This window comes from Xiphophorus hellerii, chromosome 3 (genome assembly GCF_003331165.1).
Source record: "Xiphophorus hellerii strain 12219 chromosome 3, Xiphophorus_hellerii-4.1, whole genome shotgun sequence".
NCBI lineage: Eukaryota > Metazoa > Chordata > Actinopteri > Cyprinodontiformes > Poeciliidae > Xiphophorus > Xiphophorus hellerii.
In genome coordinates this window covers 18,563,980-18,582,931 of record NC_045674.1, presented here as the reverse complement: position 1 = coordinate 18,582,931, position 18,952 = coordinate 18,563,980, and the positions used below count along the sequence as shown (strand labels likewise).

The 18,952-nt window shown below is 36.8% G+C and overlaps 1 protein-coding gene across 1 annotated transcript in view; it reads right to left on the bottom strand.

Moving 5' to 3' along the window:
- Positions 1-14,318, bottom strand: part of LOC116717123 (dynein heavy chain 11, axonemal) — a 46,578-nt gene extending 32,260 nt beyond the window's left edge. Inside the window, exons 1-33 of the mRNA XM_032558246.1 lie at positions 13,957-14,318; positions 13,709-13,855; positions 12,734-12,927; positions 12,472-12,661; positions 12,292-12,391; positions 11,962-12,173; positions 11,649-11,870; positions 11,380-11,547; positions 11,115-11,231; positions 10,889-11,026; positions 10,681-10,796; positions 10,407-10,602; positions 10,079-10,183; positions 9,030-9,425; positions 8,497-8,829; positions 7,327-7,581; positions 7,078-7,247; positions 6,767-6,989; positions 6,557-6,673; positions 6,212-6,298; positions 5,962-6,120; positions 5,683-5,766; positions 5,396-5,554; positions 5,181-5,303; positions 4,436-4,558; positions 3,082-3,306; positions 2,920-3,011; positions 2,486-2,612; positions 2,197-2,349; positions 1,877-2,110; positions 552-683; positions 269-429; positions 32-188 (exon numbers count right to left, since the gene is read on the bottom strand). Of these exons, the coding sequence (XP_032414137.1) occupies positions 32-188; positions 269-429; positions 552-683; positions 1,877-2,110; positions 2,197-2,349; positions 2,486-2,612; positions 2,920-3,011; positions 3,082-3,306; positions 4,436-4,558; positions 5,181-5,303; positions 5,396-5,554; positions 5,683-5,766; positions 5,962-6,120; positions 6,212-6,298; positions 6,557-6,673; positions 6,767-6,989; positions 7,078-7,247; positions 7,327-7,581; positions 8,497-8,829; positions 9,030-9,425; positions 10,079-10,183; positions 10,407-10,602; positions 10,681-10,796; positions 10,889-11,026; positions 11,115-11,231; positions 11,380-11,547; positions 11,649-11,870; positions 11,962-12,173; positions 12,292-12,391; positions 12,472-12,661; positions 12,734-12,927; positions 13,709-13,855; positions 13,957-14,178 (5,637 nt within the window). The 5' untranslated portion in view covers positions 14,179-14,318. The remainder of the gene's footprint in view (positions 1-31; positions 189-268; positions 430-551; positions 684-1,876; positions 2,111-2,196; positions 2,350-2,485; positions 2,613-2,919; positions 3,012-3,081; positions 3,307-4,435; positions 4,559-5,180; positions 5,304-5,395; positions 5,555-5,682; positions 5,767-5,961; positions 6,121-6,211; positions 6,299-6,556; positions 6,674-6,766; positions 6,990-7,077; positions 7,248-7,326; positions 7,582-8,496; positions 8,830-9,029; positions 9,426-10,078; positions 10,184-10,406; positions 10,603-10,680; positions 10,797-10,888; positions 11,027-11,114; positions 11,232-11,379; positions 11,548-11,648; positions 11,871-11,961; positions 12,174-12,291; positions 12,392-12,471; positions 12,662-12,733; positions 12,928-13,708; positions 13,856-13,956) is intronic.
- Between the last annotated feature and the right edge of the window lie 4,634 nt (positions 14,319-18,952).

The window sequence follows — 18,952 nt, the reverse complement described above, 5'->3', positions numbered from 1 at the left end:
GTCAATTCACACTTTTAGTTGTTCAACTCACCTTGTAGTCCATCTGTTCAGAACAGTTGAAGATGTACACCATGACAGCCATGGCTCTGCCGAGATCCTTTGTAGTCTCAGTTTTCCCTGTTCCAGCAGGGCCTGTTGGGGCTCCACTCATGTTCAGGTGGAGTGATTGAGTCAATGTGATGTAGCACCTACAAACAAAAGGGCTTTTTATTCATCATTCATGTTGTAATCTTACTATGAGACTGAAAATCAAAAAAGATTTTGATACCGGTCTGTGAGGGGAGTGATGACCAGACGAGAAGTATTCCCGATATACTCGTATGAGTAAAGGAACTGAGCATCACAGATGTTGACATAGCATTGTTGCAGTTTCTCATTCCAGCAGTGTCGAAGCTGGGAAAGCCACTGGAATGCCTGAGAGTTGGTGACCTTTGAGTTGACATAAAAGCACACTGTTACTACACACACCCTCTTGATAAACGCAAATATTAAGTTAATGATGACAAGCACTAAGTTCCAGCTAAAGTACTTTCTAAGTTATCTGAATCAACCTTTTGGTCAATGAGGCTGGCAACAATGTCTCTAGCATGGACATCAACAGTGCAGACACTCATGATCTTCTGTCTGTCGCCAGGACTCAGCTCACCAAGGAGCATTTCTGTGAGAATGTTGAGTTGGAAGACCTTCAGGGGTAAAACAGAGTCAAACAACATTAATCAGAACAGAGAAAACATGGGAGTGAAATGACAACAATATTTAATACTACTTGGGTCAAGCTCTTTGTGTCAATGATAGGTCTTAAACAAAGTTAAAAATGCACTTCAAGAAAAACATTGAATCCACATAAATGAATGTGGACCCTGTATCGGGTAAAGCATTATTTGTCCCCATTGTTGCAGGAGAGCAGGTTTAATCAGTGCATGGCTATATGCTAGATGAAGATTATTCAAACATTAAGCCAAGGTCAAGTTAACCTTTGATTTTACTGATGAAACTGGCAACCGTGACAACTTGACAACTTATTATGAGCATAGCCCATAATAAAACTCCTTCAAGCCTTGCTCAGGCTTGAAGGAGCCTGACAATGTGATCAATGTAAGAATCATTATGAAGAACACAATCTCCACTTCAAAAATCAAATTAAAAAAAATAAACAGCAAGCAACAAACAGTTTGTAGCTATGCCAAAGAAAAAAATCTAACAAAAATGTAAAAACTACTGTTGCTTTCATAAACCATCATGACAGTCTAAGCCAAGGACCTATTTTGTTTTACGCTTAAGAAATGTTCTCTTCTCATTGAGTTGCACAAACAATCAACAGTTATAGACCACAAAAGGTTTGATATGACTTGTGAAATATGAATTCTGGTTATTATGTATTATACTTTGCTATCAAACAGAACCTAATAATTTTTCAATAGACTAAAATCTTTAGCAATACGAATTGAATTAAAACCACACACTTGTCTTTGTGTTCCTTCAACCTTAACTGAACCTTTAACACAGTGGGTCAGGGCCCATTTTTATTCCAGTGAAACTATGTGGTAAAAATAAAACAATGTATTTTATCAGCAAATACTTTATTTTGTGCATGGTAAACTGGCATCACTTTGAAGATGAGCCAAAGTTTCTCAGTAGAACCTCAATGCATCACACTGGACCAATAGTGCATTTTTATAATGTCTTTGCTACAATCCTTTAGTGCTTGTGCTTTGAGTCTTTATGTTATTTTGTCCGTCTTTTACATAAATACACAAAATATTATTTCTTTAACCGATTTCTTCTTGTGCTTCAGTTATACATTCATTCAGTTTTTTTTTCCAATTATTTCTTGCAAAGAAACGTTCATTAAAAACAAATTATTAACCAATCTTACCTGTTTCTTGTTGTAGTCTTTTAATGCCGATTCAAATCCTTCTTCTAGTCGTCTAAAAACAAGCTCCATATCATTGCTCCACCAAATCTGTGATCCAGTGAGAGCAATTTGAGAGGGGAATTCAAGAATCCACTGCTCTCTGGATCTGTCCTCATATAAAGACACAGCCTCAGACAGGTGAACCTTGATACAGTTCCTCATAGATTCCTCAAGACGGGTGAGCCACTCTTCCACCTTACGTTTAGGATTTTTACCAAAGGTTTTTTATTAGAAATGTCTCAGACATACTTTACATCCCATCATATTGAATTCGATCTTACCCGTCCAATACAGAAACAATCAGTTTGGAACTGGACATACTCTCTCTCTTTGCTGTACATGCCCAAAGCATGTTTAGGATTGTGCAGCACACCACTTGTGTTAAACTCAAGATCTGACATGCTGTCAAACAGTTTCGGAAGATAAACAGTAACCTAGAATAAGAAATAGGTCATTACCCTTATTTGAAATACGTGCTTAGCAAAATGATAGTGAAAGTCAGTAACTACATGTAAAAGTTGATAGGTATTCAGTGAAACAAAACTGATGTAAAACTCTGCATTACACTACCTCCTTTGGGCGACTCCATTTGGAGAGGATGTCCAACAAGTCTGCAGATGAAATAAAGTAGAATCGGGGAAATGCAATTCTCTTGGTCTCCAGATATTCTGCAAGACCTTTTTCACATAGAACCAGCCTGGCAGAAAGCATCAACAGGGATAGTAAGCGGAAAACGTCCAAAATATTTCCAATTATAGCTTAAAGCATGGGTGACCAGCTCCAGTCCTCAAGGGCCGTTGTCTTGCTAGTTTTAGATATTTCTTACTACAGCCGATTCAAATGGTCCAACAACCTCCTCATCATGTCAAAGTTCTGCAGAGGCCTGTTAATGAACCATTATTTGATTCAGGTGAGTTGAGACAGGGAAAGAACTAAGTCATGTAGTATACTGGCCTTTGAGGATTGACTTTTGACACCACTGGTTTCGAAACATATACAAACACCTTTTTTGCAAGTCCTCTAATTTTTCAAACAGATGTTGCTTGTTGGTGGCCTCAATGAGGTTTTTAGTATTAGCACTGTCCAGCATCAACTCCTGAAAGAAAAATATGTTTAAAAGAATGAAATTTGCATGACTTGAACAATCCTCACAATAACATTCATACCTGATATTCAGCATCTATTTTTTGAAATTTTAAAGCATCGTCAGGAATTTGTTGGTGAATGTCATCGCAGCTTTTGAAGATGCTTTCAAGGTGGACCCATGTTCTTTGGACCTCCATCCAAATAGTTAGCACACAATCAGCAGCAGTGAGCTGATGTTGCAGTTCCAGTGCCCGGTCTAAGAAGTGAGCTACATGCTTGCTCTGAATGACATTCTGGAGCTGAATCTTCAGGAGGGCAATATAAAGGAATATGTGAAACAAAGCTGAAGAACATGAAACCTAAAAAAATTCCATTAAACCATACAATACCATATAATATGATACAATAAAGCACAACAAGATAATGGGATGATTCTAAACTTTAATGTATGTTGTTAACATTTTATGTGATAGACCACACCAAATTTTTCTTAATGTTTTCTTTCAATTTAAAATTCAATAATCTGATGTGTATTTTTATTCAAGCAACTGAGTCAGTGCTTTGTAGAACCGCCATATTTACAAGCTGCAAGTCCTTTGGAGTCTGACATCTTAATATTGTCTTTGCAAAACAAAAGCTCGCTCTTAGTCACTTTGGAGTGAGAACATATGTCAATATCAATGTTTTGAGCTTCTCGACAACTTTATGCATGACCTGTCTGGTGTGTTCCTTGGTCTCATTGGTGTGTTCACCAATATTCTCAGGCAAACCTCTGATGCCTTCACAGAACTGTTGGACTTACACTAAGATTATTTCATGCACTCCTTTTGTGACATCTGAGGACATTTTGTGGCAAATTATTTTGTTTAAATGTAGCAGAACAAAGGAGGTTGCACTTTTCACTGTGGCCAAAAGTGAAAAAGTCAAAGTGGTACAAAAATGTTTGCAAGGGAATGTAAACTAAATCCAGAGTAAAAGCCCAGAACACCCAACTACCACACAAACTACGGCAAGACAATGTCACTTATTGAGAACTTTACATACGTCAGTTTTGTTTAAGAACACATTCCACCTCATCAGCAGGGCAACCCAACCACTTCAACAAAGATTTAGCCACTGAAGTAGCAAGGCTTCTAATTGCTGGCTGTAACCCTCCCACACATCTGTTGTGCGTGTTCAAAGATCACCAAGGAGCAACAATGCTCTGCATCCCCCAAGCAGCAATAAATCTCAGGATTCAATAGGCACCCCTTTGCTCTCAGCTGTGCCATCAGACATTGAAAATGGCACACCATTCTGCAGTCTTAGCTTAAGAACTTACAACCTGTCCTCCTTACAGAATTTCTTAACAGAAATTATTGTACTTAAATTCATAATTTATTCTTTTCCTCTGTGAAACCACAAGTTAAAGTTTTTAAAAGGTTAAACAACTACCTGATGATCGTCAAGCATTTCAATAAGGTCCTCATTAAATTTGAGTAGTGGTAGAGATGTCTGGTAATGTTCCTCGTATGAAAGCTCCATTGATCCCCATGCTTGGCTTATTTCTGTTATAATCTGAAAAACAACAGAGTGGGCATTATATTGATAACATTGTTAAATTACAAACTGCTTTAGTCAGTTTTATTACCTGTTTTACATGCACTGTGGATTAAAATGACATATGCCGAAATTGTGAAAATACAAAGTGGCAAAATAGTGAAATGACTAAAATCTACCACAATCCTTTTCTTGAAACAGTCTGAATTAAAGGCCAATTTACCTCAATACATTTGTTTATAATTGCTTCTTATACCTGCTGTGCCTTCTCTGGCATATTTTTAAACACCTTCCTGATACTGAAAATGACTCTTTGTTGTTCAGTAATTATGTCCTTACCAAAGGGTGTCACAACCTAGTAGTGCAGCTTAGGTTCGGGGTGTTCATAGATTGCAAAAAGTTCAGATCTTTGACTTTATGACTAGTCAGTCACTGGTTAAGTAGAAATTGTCTGATTTCAGTCACCAGCAGATTTCTCAATCAGTGTATTTCTATTATACACCGATCTATGACAAATAACACTAAAAATATTTGAAACCTTTGGTAGTGTTATGTATTTGCATCTTCATTTTGATATTTACTTAAGGGTTACAGATGTACCAATTTCAGGTATTCAATTTAAAATAAATGAGAAAAAAACCTTTTCGATAGCCAATTCTTTGACTGCCTTATCCACTATAATGCTGACTTCATCTTCAAATAAATGAAGCTGCAGAGCCAAAAGATTCTCCAAGGTGGTTGTGTCAGATACAGTGAAGTCAACCTGTTCAGAAAGAAATACATTGATTCAAAGCCCAAGGTTTCCATCATGTAAGACAAAATGTAGAACAACTCCGATAGTCTGTATTTACAGACCTTTGTTGTTCTAATCAGCTGCATCCAGTGGCGCTCTCGTATTGCTTGGCTCTGTAGTTGAGTCACAACACGCAATGATGTCAACAACATTTTTACATACAGGTCTAATCCCACATACACATCCCAAAAGTGTGCGTCTTTGTCAAGCTTCCGTATGTCCTACAGAAGCAGAAGTTGGATAAACATAATTAGTTATTATGGACATCTGTTGCAAATGGTAATGATGCGTAACTGTAAAACTGCAGGAGAGATAAGGTGGTGTGATATAGCACTGCAGGTAACCTTACCCTGGCAAAGCTCCTCAGTTCTGCATCCATCTGCTCCACGTTTATCTGCCTCCATTTGGTCTTTGTCCAGTTTTCAACAGTGCTCTGTAAAGATAAAACAATCACACAAAGAGTTAGCAGAATGAAGGTCTTTAATGGTGGCAGTTCAAAGACTGCCTCGTAAAGGGCAGACCAGTCAAGTCATTTAGGTGCTAGAATATTCTGATGATGTAATACATCTTTTGGCTGCATTTACAGGTTCTTTTGAAAAATGACATTTCAGAAAGAAGAATAACTTGCCTGCACATATATCACAATGTCCCATAGTTCTTTCAGGGCAGTGATTTCCTGTCGACAGAGCTTGATATCTCTGTAGTCGGGAATAGTTACATCAAACAGATTTGTGGACTCTTGTAGCTCTACTACTTCCCTCTCCATATCTCGGATGGCTTTTTCTGACTAAACAATACAGAAGGACAGTTAGTCAAAATATCCTGTATAATAAAACAACAATCTCTATCCCACAGGGGCACTGTAGGTTAATACTTACTTTCTCCAGACTAGAATAGGGATTCAGTGTATTGTAACTGAAGGGTGCGTTTGCTTTGAATCGCTCCCTGAATTTGGCTTGTTTTACCTGAAAATAAGTAGTGATTTTCAAGAACAGCACTGTGGTATACTTTTTTTCAAACATTTACTTTCACATTTTACTTATTTTACTTCTCTGAAGGTGAACTCATATAAACTTGATGTTAAGAACCCTGAACAAAACTTCATATTTCCACAATTTCATATTACTAACACAGGACTTTAAGAAAAAAATCAGGACTTGAATATTAATATAATTTACAGGATTTTTGTAACAGCATGTGGATGCTATAAAATGATTTGTCACCTCAAAATCCATGCATCTTGTTCTCAAAACTATCACTTCTGCACTTTGCATGGGAGCAACTTCATTCTTCACTTTTAAGGCCAGTTTTTTTACTTCACTCCATTTTTCTGGGAGTTCCTGTGAAATAGCAGACTGAATTTAAATTACCTCATATAGAACACTGATTTCTTCATTAAAATAAATAAATTAAATAATAAAATAGGTGCCAACCTCCATTTGAGTGTAGAAAAGTTCAGGTATTGTCACACCATAGCGTTCTAGGAGGAGTATTGTACTTCTAAGAGGTTCAAACATCATATCTATGGCACTTTGTCTGTCTCTGACAGCAAACAGGTAGGTCATAACATCAATAAAACCTTGGTGGTCTCTTTCGACAGCAGGACTGTTCAACCCCTTGACAGCTACTTGGAGAAATGTCTGCAGCTCTTCAAGACTGTGTGGTAAAACTTGCACACTTAAAACAATTGATGTTATGATTTGACTTGACTTGAAATGAAGAAATATGGAGAAATTAATGTTACCTGTTCATCAAATATGTCAAGAGATGCTCTTTAAAAAGCCAGCTCCACATTTTAATTGTGTTTAGAAGACTGACTTTAAAGAACCTGCAGTCCACTCGAAGCCACCCATCAAAGACTCTAAAGTCTTCAAGTTGATTAACTTCAGCATGCAGTTTCTCATAATAATCAATCTGTGAAATGAAAACGAACAACAAATAGCACACAAACCCACCATATTGTGAAAAAACATAAATACTGGAATGTGTTTACCTGTTCTCTGAAGTTCTCGGTTGTAGGGGGAGAGTCGGGGAGCACATCTGCTCTACAGGCCTCCAGTTCGTCTATTGAAAGACCACGACCATATCTGAGAAACTGCCTGAGGAACTCTGCTCTGTCATCCTGCCATAGGTGGGTGTAGCAATCAAAATATTTCTGGTAATTTTCCATTTTCCTAATAACACTCTCCACTTTAGCCATGATTTTCTGCCTCAAATTTGATAAATCTGGCATGTCATCCATGATATCCTGCAAGAGTTATGACACACAAAAAAAAATCATCAAAAGCAAGTACTAGAACTATGGCAGATTCGTTTTATTGTATTTTAGAAAATTTACTAATTTCCCTGAAAGAAGGTTAAGGCTTAAGAATATACCATTTATACACATATTTACAATTAACAAAACATATTTCTCTATATAAATTCTTCATAGTCTTATACAGCATTCACACTAATTTATTTCAAGCTGACAATATGATTTGCACAAACAATTTTTGCCAATTTTAATTCTGAGTTTTATCTACAGTGCTATTTTACATATATATATATATATATATATATATATATATATATATATATATATATATATATATATATGCAAGCATCACCTGCATTAATGCTAAATTCATTTTGGCCTCTTAGGGGTAAATTTGAACCATTCTTTAGGAATGAATGATTATTATAACTTCAGTTAATTTCAAATACAAGAAGTATGAATTCATTGTGGAACAAGGATCAAAGTGATATAACAATAGTCTTGAGCAATAAACATGGTTTTTAAAATTGTTCCACAAATTTCCAAAAGGTTTGAGATCAGCATCCTTCAAGGTGATTATTGTTAGTCTGTTTTGTCCACCCCAAAACCAGTTTAAACATGTTTGGGATCATTGCCCTGCTATGGAACACAGAATTGGGTTAACTTTTCAACCATTTTGTTATTTATTTGTAGTGAAATAACTTTAAAAAATACTCAATTTACAATACAGCAGCCGGTTTTTCATTGCACCTGTACTGCTGGCAGGGAAACACACCCCCAGCATGATGCCAACATTACCATGAATATTAATTGGTGCAGAGTTTGAGTTACTTTAGATCCACCTAATATTCTTTCAGTTAGAATACAATGTGCAACACGTAAATATTTAAACCTTGAGCAGAGTACCTGATAGGTCTCCATGCTAAGATGACCAGCAACCCTCTGAATATACATAGAAGACTTGAATATGTCTCCAATCAGTCCTTCCACCAGTTCATAGAGACCATCTCCTGCATCTCGGTCAACTGAAGGATTAAAACCTAAAACTGAACCATTCAGCAATAACTGGGCTTCAAACAGAGGAGGCTGAGATGGCCAAATTTCCATATTGTCCACAAAGAACTGAAGAGAGTGGTTGATGTAGCTGAAGAGCCCTTCGACTAGCAACTCGTCCATATATTCCAGGTAGGACCTCCATCCTTCTGAAGCAGGATCAGCATGAAAAAGGACCATATTCTCCTTGCGAAATATAAGATAAATAGAATTTTAGTAAGACATTTTACTTTTGAGTCGAAAGTAAAATGATGAACAGAAGATACACATTAGTTTAAATGTGCTTTAATTAAAGACCACTCCACAACTTGTTTTGTGTGGAACCTTGATAATGCTTGGCTGTTTTTGTCTCCACTTGCAGTATAAAAAACTGAAACCCCACACACCTGTATCAGCTGATGAATGAATTCCCCATCCCTCTTCATGGAGTTGTACTTCCTGCTTACATAGTCCATTTTGCTCTCCAGTTGGATAAGGGAGCCTTTCTTGTTGTCCTTTCTGCAGAACATGGCCTTCTTGCTCCAATCCTTTATAATTGATTGAATTGTATCAGAGTTTTCCTTGGCTCTACCAACTCGATATGCAAGGTCTTGGACCAGGTGCTTTGTGCTTTGAATGAAGCTCCAGCAATCCTGATCCTGCCATGTGAGGCTGGTCTCTGCTTTTGCTAGCTGCAAGTCTATGGAGACCAGCTCAACTCTGATGAGAGGAAGTTCCACCTCCAACGCGGTCATTTTTAGCTTGTTGTAACATTGCACCACTAGCTGTAAACTGTTGAGATACTTAAACACAATAGAAAAGACGTGCAGTTGTTAGGATGTATAGAGGACCTTGCAAAAATACGAATGTTTTTAACCTTTTTTTCCACATTTTATGAAAGTACTAAGTAGAAAATGATTGTAAAGAGGAGGGCAAAGAAAACTGTTTTCTATTTTTTTATGGATAAAAAAAAAAAAAACTCAATCAAAAAAATGGGATGTGCATTTGAATAATAATTCTGCTTGATTACAAATGTTCTTTAAAAATGTTTGCGGTATTCACTGACCAGGTGTGCTTGCATAAAAATAAATTACACAATGTTGGACTCTATTAAATTAAAGAGACAATTTGTTGCTCTGGACTTTGTGTACAGTTATTACTATACGCACGCTAAAAACAAATCTTTATTTGTAAAACCTTTTAAAAACCATATATCACTGCAGTTTGACTTTACAGTTATATATGAGTCGATCAATCACATCTAAATAATCTAAATAAAATACATTGACGTTTATGGCCTTATTGTGTCAAAACATAAATATTTTTGAAACATGAAAATGAGCATTCAGTACTTTGTGCAAGACGGTAAACATCTAATAAGTATGACAAATTGCTTGTTATTTAACTCAATAAAGCAGGCCATGTGTAAGGAAGTGGAATGCATGTTTCATTTCACCTTTGTGAAAATGTCACGCTTGTCGAAAACAGTTATTGCCGCTGTAGGAACGGTTTTCTCACTGAGTGTGTGGATGTACTTGACATCTTTCAAAATTTCAGCAAGCTGAGGAGAGATAATTACAAAAAATACAGAAGATTTTATAAAATATTAAGATACAATGTCTATGTGAGATTAGCACCTCAAGAAGATATTCACAATGAAATGTCCTCCTAAAAATATCAAACTGATTTTAAACAGTTTAAGGGGACCATCAGTTCATGATATTTTAAGAAACAGACATTTTATTGTCTCGTATCAAGTCTTACAGGGACCTTATGCCATTTACCTTTGGATTGAAGTTGACCGAGATCAGTCCAGATGTGGGATTTCTTAAAATCAGAGTCTGGTTGAGGTTGATCAGGCAAGTCTGTTCCAAACCATTACACCAGTCACTGTAAATGTCCTCTTCATACTGGTCCAAGAGACTCACCATGTCCCGGTGAGTGCTGTACACATTCACCATCTCCACATGTTGTGCAGACCTAGAATGATTATATAAAAGACAATGTCTTGTCTATTTCAACAACAGTATAAAGGTTTATTGTCATATTTTTACTTACATATTAAACAGTAATCTGAATTGTTCCCATGGTGTTTCAATGCGTTCTTTGAGCATTTTTGCCCACTTTAAAACTCCAGATGTGTGCGCCATATTCTTCATCGCACCACTGTCAACCTGTTAAAAAAAAGGAGAAAGAAAAAACTAAAACAGTTTTATGTCATGTTAAATTTAGAATGCTAATGAATTTTTTGAGGGGAAAAAATTACCGGATTGAGCTGAGATTTAATCATAAATTTACAATTCTCTAGCTCTTCTTTGAAATGCTGCTGAAGTAGAATAAAGGATGGGCGAAACAACTGTCGGATTTGACTTCTTTCCAGAAAGGGTGCCATAATTGTTAGCATCTAAAAAGAAATGCCATTGTCTTGTTTAATTATTTTAATTCAACAGCCACTTAACAATCATGTGTTTAAACAATAAACAAAAACATACTTTTAAAGCTGATTCTAGTCCGGTGCAATCCTTGAAAGCCAAACAAAGCAAGTTGGCAAGGCGAAGTTCAAAGTCTGCAATTCGTCTTTTGAAAGTGTTACAATCGTCTTCAAAAGCCTTACATCAATAAATAGAAAAAAAGGTCAATGAGAAAGAAAACAGAATAAATTTATGAACTACAACAGTTTTTATGCACTGTTCTTATTTTCGTACTGTTTGGATTTACTTAAATCAATTCCAGCAAAAATAAATAGACTTTTTTTACCTGCGAGGTGAGGTCAAGTGGATTGTATTTACTGTACTTTAATGCCTGGCAGTGGTTGGTGAACTCATTGTGTATCTTGGCTACTTGTTCACCGTAGAACCTTCCTCTAATTCCACCAAGCTCTAGCTTCTCCATCATTTGAAATTCCAACATAGTTTCAAACAAGTTCTACAAAGAAACAGTTTGAAAGTTAGAAAATTCATAGCAAAATATGAAAGCTGAAATCAAAACTTAAAAACAAAAGGAAAAAAAAATATGCATCCTCTTACCTCCAGCTGAAGCATGCGATTCATGAATTGGTTGTAACGTGAAAAAGCCATGGCAGACGGGAAATCCCAAGGCGGATATCTTTTTTGCCTGGCTAGCTTCTCCTTCTGGGCCTGGTAACTCTCTCTGACACATCGGAGAGCTTTGACTACCTTCTTTATCATTAGCAGACTTTCCTCTGTATCCTCTCTGTGTAGCAGATCGTCAGGGAGGTACGCAGAAGCCTATAATGAGAAAGTTTACATATATTAATGTACACACAAGCAAAACCAGCAGGAAAAATTTCATGGTTTGAGTTTTTCAGAAGACTGATACCTGTTCAATGAACAGATTGCAGAGTTCCTGGAGTAACACCACGATGCGAGCCGGTCTCTGATAATACTGGCAGTTGGTCCAGATGAGGAATAATGTATGAAAAACTGCAGGGGTGCATTTCTCCATATCAATAAATCCATTATTTTTCAGCTGAGACAACTGTGCATCTAGTGGCCGTAGATACAGGTCAACATCCTGGGCTTCTTTAAGGGCTTTTCGTTTTGATTTTGGAGAAGAATAAACAATCATTTTTAACAAAAAAAGAATGAATGTTACATGTTTTTGTGATTAAACTAAAATGGCCTTAAAAACATACCAGATACAACTTACCATTAGACACATTTCCTATTAGAGTGTTGATAGCTGGAAGGTAGCTGCTGTCCATCACCTCCAACACTTTCGCCATAATTTCAACACTGGAACTCTGTAGCTTTTAGTAGAAGTTTCAAACACTTAAATAGGAGCTGCATGAAATTGTATTTTAGCCAATAGTAGGACACATAATCATACCTGATGATGAATACCCTCAAGATTGCTCTTTCTGGAAGCCCAAAACCTGATTTCTACATCAGGCTCTGGGTTGCAGCCTGTCTGTAGGAGGTCTGATGAGTCCTGCTTTAAGATTTTCTGAATCAAACTGCTCCACATGATAACCTGGGTCTCAATGGTATGAGCCAAAGTCCTGTCGTAGTTTTCATACCTTTGAGTGGAAAATAAAAATTACTTGAGACCAGAATTACACTAGAGACTCAGAATATTAGTGTGTCCTTACATTTTAAATGTGTTGTAGGATTTTTCCATCCAGCCCGTTGTTGTTGGAATAGGGAGGACAGTTTTTCCTAAAACCTGCCCTTGTACAACGGATGTCATACTGCACATGCTCTCTACATGTCGACTGATGTCCTCAGAAATCAAAGTTGGCCACATGGGATGATTTTTGCCATTGGTCAGTATTGGGCCACATACCTTGTGTAAAATCACAGAGTCCAGAAAAAATGTTAGGAACTCTATTTAGTCCATGCAAAGATAGTCGTAACACTTCAGTCTTTATATATTTTATCACAAATGTTAATGTGTTTTAAAAGGCTTTTATGTGATAGACCAACAAAAGTGATACAGTGGAATGACAACGATGCAGGCTTTTAATGTTCTTGCAAATAAAAATATGAAAATACTGCTGTGTATTTATATTGATGCCTCTTTATGTCAAAATAAAATTCAGTAAAACCAATTGCCCTAACTCATAACTCCAAGTAGTACATGGAGTTCATTTATATGTCATCTAATCTCAGGACAAGTACAATGGTTATTTGAAGTCTTCAGAGATTTGCAAGGAAACACTGGAGAACAAGCAGCATCCCGAAGGCCAACGAAGACACAAGAAGGGTCTTCTCAAATCCCAGAACTAAACTGAATTGAGAGTTCAAGACTTGAGGACTTATGTGTACACTTCCCAACAAAACTTAGTAAGCTTGAGCTAGGGAGAAAAATTTAACAAAAATCTAAAACTCCAAATATGTAAATATGCTGGACTACTTTGTATTGATTTATCATATACAATTTTAATATATCACAGTTTGAGGACTGCAGAGTGGCAAAATGTTTAAAAGTACATGAGGTTTAAATACTTTTCCAAGGCAATATTTATATACAACTCAAAATAAGAGTCAGCCTTATTTGCCAAGTTTGTGGACAACTGACACGCCACGCATTCTTTTGGTTATTGTATCACAAACAGAGTAATCACCTGTTGTATAGCACCTGATAGCTGCAGCAGAGGCGATGAAGACAGGAGACCAAAATTCAGAAGCCTCCTGTAGTTCTCAGTGTCAATAGGAGCAGGTCTCATCTTGAGAATGTAGATTTGTCTGCTTTGAGCAGCAACAGGTAGGACCTGCATATGAAATAAAAGTGAGACTTAGAGGAAAACGCTGTCATAAAAGTTTTTTTTTTTTTTTTTTTAAACAAGCACTGAAGATTGTAGGTCAGCCTTACCTCATTTGAAGCAAGCACACAGCGTTTGTTGGTTGATGAGAAATATAGGATTGTCTGTTTCTGGAAGAAGTCCTGGAGCAGTGCTTGAAACTCTCCGCCCGCAGCACTCTGCTCCCATGTTTTTCTCTGCAGCTGCAAAAGAAAACACACTTTCTCCCCGACGAACTTAACTCTGACGTCTTCAAGAAAAGATGGCACAATTAGACTTTCTTCGTCTGACATGTCGCGTCCCCGACCATAACAAGCTGAACTCTTGCTCGCCCCTCACCTCCTGACAATGTATCTAGAAAATCAAGGCGTTTGCGGCAGTTTCTGGACAGTAATTTAAGCGACTCAGTGTCCGACAGAAACTCTAAGTTGCTGCCATTACGTAGAAAAATGGCACGACCTCTTACGTCGGTTTAGCATTGTGTTGCCTAGCAACGCACACTATCTGCAATCACAGCCAGCTATTCGGCTGAATAGATAGAAACAGATAGAAACGGTTGTGTTTTATTTATTTGTGTCCGTGTAAATAGCCATCTGCCCGCAGTAACAATGCAGACAAATCTACATTCGTCGGTTATTTCTAAATAATAAATCAGTTTATAGTAAAAGACTGAACTGAATCTGTGTATCAAAGGGCCATTTGTTATATTTTCCAAGCACATGGTCCCATTTTAAAGCACCATCAAGTAATGTTACCTTTAACAAATTGTTATTGAAAAGTGACAAAAACAATAGGCATTTAAACTGTGAATTTGGTTCTTCACAAAAGATACCAGAAAAACATGCAAGTATGCAATAATTCATGACAAAATCACATTTTATCCGCAACAAATGTTCATAGACGGTTTGCCTTAAAAGCTCATATTAAGACACTACCAGTCAACAACTTAGGTCATTATTTACAAGCTTTTTGACTAAAGCTTTTTGAGAAAAAGTTATAAGTTTAAAACTTTTTTTTATACTTTTCCTTTAAAAGCACAAGTTAGAAAATTATGCAGTAATTTGTCATCAGAACCTCTGAAACAATACTATGTATAAATACCATTCAATGAAATTACAATATTAAGTCTTATTTTTTAGAGAATGACATTTTTGCCTATTGTAAAATAGCCCAAACTCAGTCATATTTAAACCTTGTTATTGTAGCTTTTGCTGAATTTCCTCTCCAACCTCAAGTTACTTGTAGGTACAAGTTTTTGTACCTACATGCAGCTAACAGGCTTTTTTGCATGTCACCAGCATAAACTATGAATAATCAAAGGACAAAATATAAACAGGGACATTCTCAAAATATATAAATAAAATAAGGGTGTTGTGGCAAAACATTCAGGAAGATAAGAAATCAAGAAAGCTTGAATCGACCATTACAAACATAAAACAATACAATGTGACCTCAGATTTTGCGGCATGAGAAGAGTTTGCATTTTCTTTCTTTTTTTTCTTTGCTTGTAAATTACAGTATTTCAGAACATCAAATAAATTTAAGATAGAAAGACAACACAAAATGCAGTTTTTACATGTTGTTTATTCTGAAAGGAAGAAAAAAAATCCAAACCTACTTGGTCTTGTGTGGAAAATAGATCATAACAATGCAGTCAAGCTTCTTATTCAAATTGGTAAAAGTCTTTGAAAAGGTAGGTCAATGGCATGGACCTACCTTAGGTGAACTTAACTAGACTTTGTTTAGCAAATTAAATTTGTGCTTAGGGCATATACCTTAGGTTGGCTCTATGTAATTTCAAACTATATAAATCTATAATACTCAGTAAAAAAAAATCATTAGTATTGTGCTTTCAAATGCACACCCTATTTTTAAGTTTTCTGTTGCATTTGGGAGAGAGAAAGCACTTTATGCCTCCATAAATATATAACAAAGAGGAGTGGTAGATGAAACAAGCCACCAAAACATGTATTAAATACTTGACATATTTAGCAATTGAAGCAAAAGAAATTTAGTTTTGAACAAAATCAAGCACAAACACCAACTTAAAAATATAGTACATCCTTATCCTTTATTGGTTTCATTCTGTTTGGGAAAAACTAGCTTGTACATATAGGACAAAGGGGGTTTATCTGAGTTTTTAATTTTGTCATTTTTCAGTGTGGGTTGACTGCCTGCAGGGGGCGCCGCTTTGTCTTTTCATAGATTTTTAGGAGACATGAACAAATAACATGAAACCACAGCAATTTGTCACTTGTGTTTTTATAGATAGATAGATAGATAGATAGATAGATAGATAGATAGATAGATAGATAGATAGATAGATAGATAGATAGATAGATAGATAGATAGATAGATAGATAGATAGATAGATAGATAGATAGATAGATAGATAGATAGATAGATAGATAGATAGATAGATAGATAGATAGATAGATAGATAGATAGATAGATAGATAGATGTTATATAAAGAAAGTTGGCTGGTGATTGAGAGTGCTACATGCATCTATTGTTGGGTGAACTCCCGTCTATAAAATAATTGATCTCATTGACTAAATAATAACATCTTGTCACTTGTATTCCACTTGTGTTCTCCATGTGTTGGTGGCAAATAATAGTGTACAAGTGGTGAATTGACACCCATCCAGCAGCATAATGAATGTTAAAACCCACAGTACTGTGTTTTCAAAACTGAGAGTGGGATCTCTGCTGGCAGATCTTGCCAAATCCTCAGAGATAGGGCTAAAGCTCCTACAGGGTGTTATGTAAGCCCTGGAATTAACAAATTTGTTAGCCCACATACCCGAGGGCATCTGGTGATAGATACGGTGTCCTGAGGGAGACCTGAGGGAGCAACAGTGGAACAGCCGGCCGTTTATTGTGAAGGGCTTGTTTTTAAGAATTCCTCAGAAACAAAGGCTTTAAGGGCACTCATTACCTAACAACTGGTAGGTGTTACACCAGATGGCATTCATTAGTGTTAGATTTATTCTTATATTAAGTTTTTCAGTGAATTAAATTAATACAATTATTTAGCTACAGTAAATAAATTGAAAAACTCCTATATGTAACAACAAAACAAACAAACAAACAAAAAAAAAAAAAGAAACACAATAAATGATAGGATTTGGTTGAAGCCAGTTAGGAAGGAGTTCACTTAGGATGGCCTGGCCACTTGTGTTTAAGGGTTAGTTTATCCCATTTAATCAGCATCCTGAGAGACTGGCACTGCCCCCATGCCATAAAGCCCAGCGCTACTCTGGGTTCCTCAAAATGGAGGGAAGTCCCAGCAAACAATGTTACTGTCAATCAGCCTTAACCTGAGGTGGGTCCTTTATTCCCTATATAGTATACTTGTGTAATCATTCACTCCATAAATGCAAATTACTCTTGTTGGGACAAACACTAGGTAAGGATGCAAAGAGCAGTGTTTTTCTCTTTCTCTCTCTCTCTTTTCTTTTTTGCAAGGCATGTAGTGTGTATGATACTGTACCCAGATGTGCCCAGAAATTGGGCTACATCTACTCTTGTTAAGTCACCACTGAACCTGAGACTACATGAGAAGTATCTTATCTTGGTTGAGGAGGAAAGAGGTGGAATGTTGCTGAGTGATTCATTTTTTTTTTCTATTCAGTTGTAAGTAAATGTTACACTTCCTTTGAAGTCAAGGTCTCTGAGTCTGGAGGAAGAGAAGAGAAAGGCAGGATCCAAGTTGTTTGAGGTTCAGTGGGAAGATTTCACAATCACTGAAGATTTAGGAAGCCATGACATCTGCTGGTGTAAGTCCAAAAGTACCAAAAATTGGTTTATTTAAACGTGTTTGATTGCCAGCAAATATCCCCTAAAAAGATTGTGGAGCATTGTGAAGAGGAAGATGATACACACCAACAATGCAGACGAGCTGAAAGCTGCTATTAAAGCAACCTGGACTTTCTTAGCACCTCAGGATCCCAAGCAAGTACTGAGTGCACACATTATGCAGTACATGGTTGTGCTTCTGTTTAGGTGAACATTTCTGTTTTAAAAATCCATTGACTTTGTCCAAAAGTCCAAAAATTAAAAAGAGTAAACACTTGCAACATTTCACTCTGACTGGAAGAATCCATGTCATAAAATACATGTCAAACTTTTACATTTGAATTTGTGTGATGAATTAATTTTTTGATGATATTCTGATGTACAAAAAAAATGCAGTTGCACATGACATGAAAATGACACCACAAATCTCACTTTAGTTGCAAAAACAAATTCCACTTGTCCCTGTAGGGAGGAAAAAAAAACTCTTCTTGGTCTAGTTGTCTGTGCTGTTGAAAACACATTTTTCTAAAAACCCCTAACAAGATAATGAAGACACAAGAGATCGCTTCCTGCAATTTGCAGTAGCTCTTCCGCTTCGCTTAGACCATAATTTGTACCTGTTTGGATGGCACAAGGAGTCGGTGGTTTGGGGTTTGTAACAGGGAATGTCCCAAGGGGCTCTGTCAGCCCAGCACGATTATAAATGACAAAGCAAAGTGAGCCTCCTTGGCTGGGGCTTCCTCTGGGCCTTGAGCAGCATTTGCAAAGCGCGTGCCCTTTTTGATTTCCTAATCCCTGCACGGTAGGAGGAATGTTGGCTCTGTCCGTAAGGTATTCCGCTCACAAGTCGTGATTTATGCTCAACGGTAAGAGGAGCCCAGGTGTGGTGAAGCATCTGTAAAAACTTTTAATATGCACACCGCATGGTCCACAGCAGGGGCCTAGATCAAGGATTAGCCCCAGTCAGTAGTGTTGGTGGTGGTGGCTTTACTGATTTACCAGTCAGTAAATGATTAAATGATTAAAATACACCTGAGGCCTTACAGTCAGATGGGTATTTTACAGACATGCACATATATGAGAAATTCCACTGCAGAAGTAGTAAACAAGCAGCTCATTTTTATTTTGCAATAAAATTCTTGATAAGTGTCCTAACTACACATCATGCTCATTGTTTTTTAATTATTGCATTGTTGGCTGATCTATTGCACAGTTTAATTTGAGGAGGTTGACATTTCCTTGCACCACAGTAAAAGTCTCAGCATAAG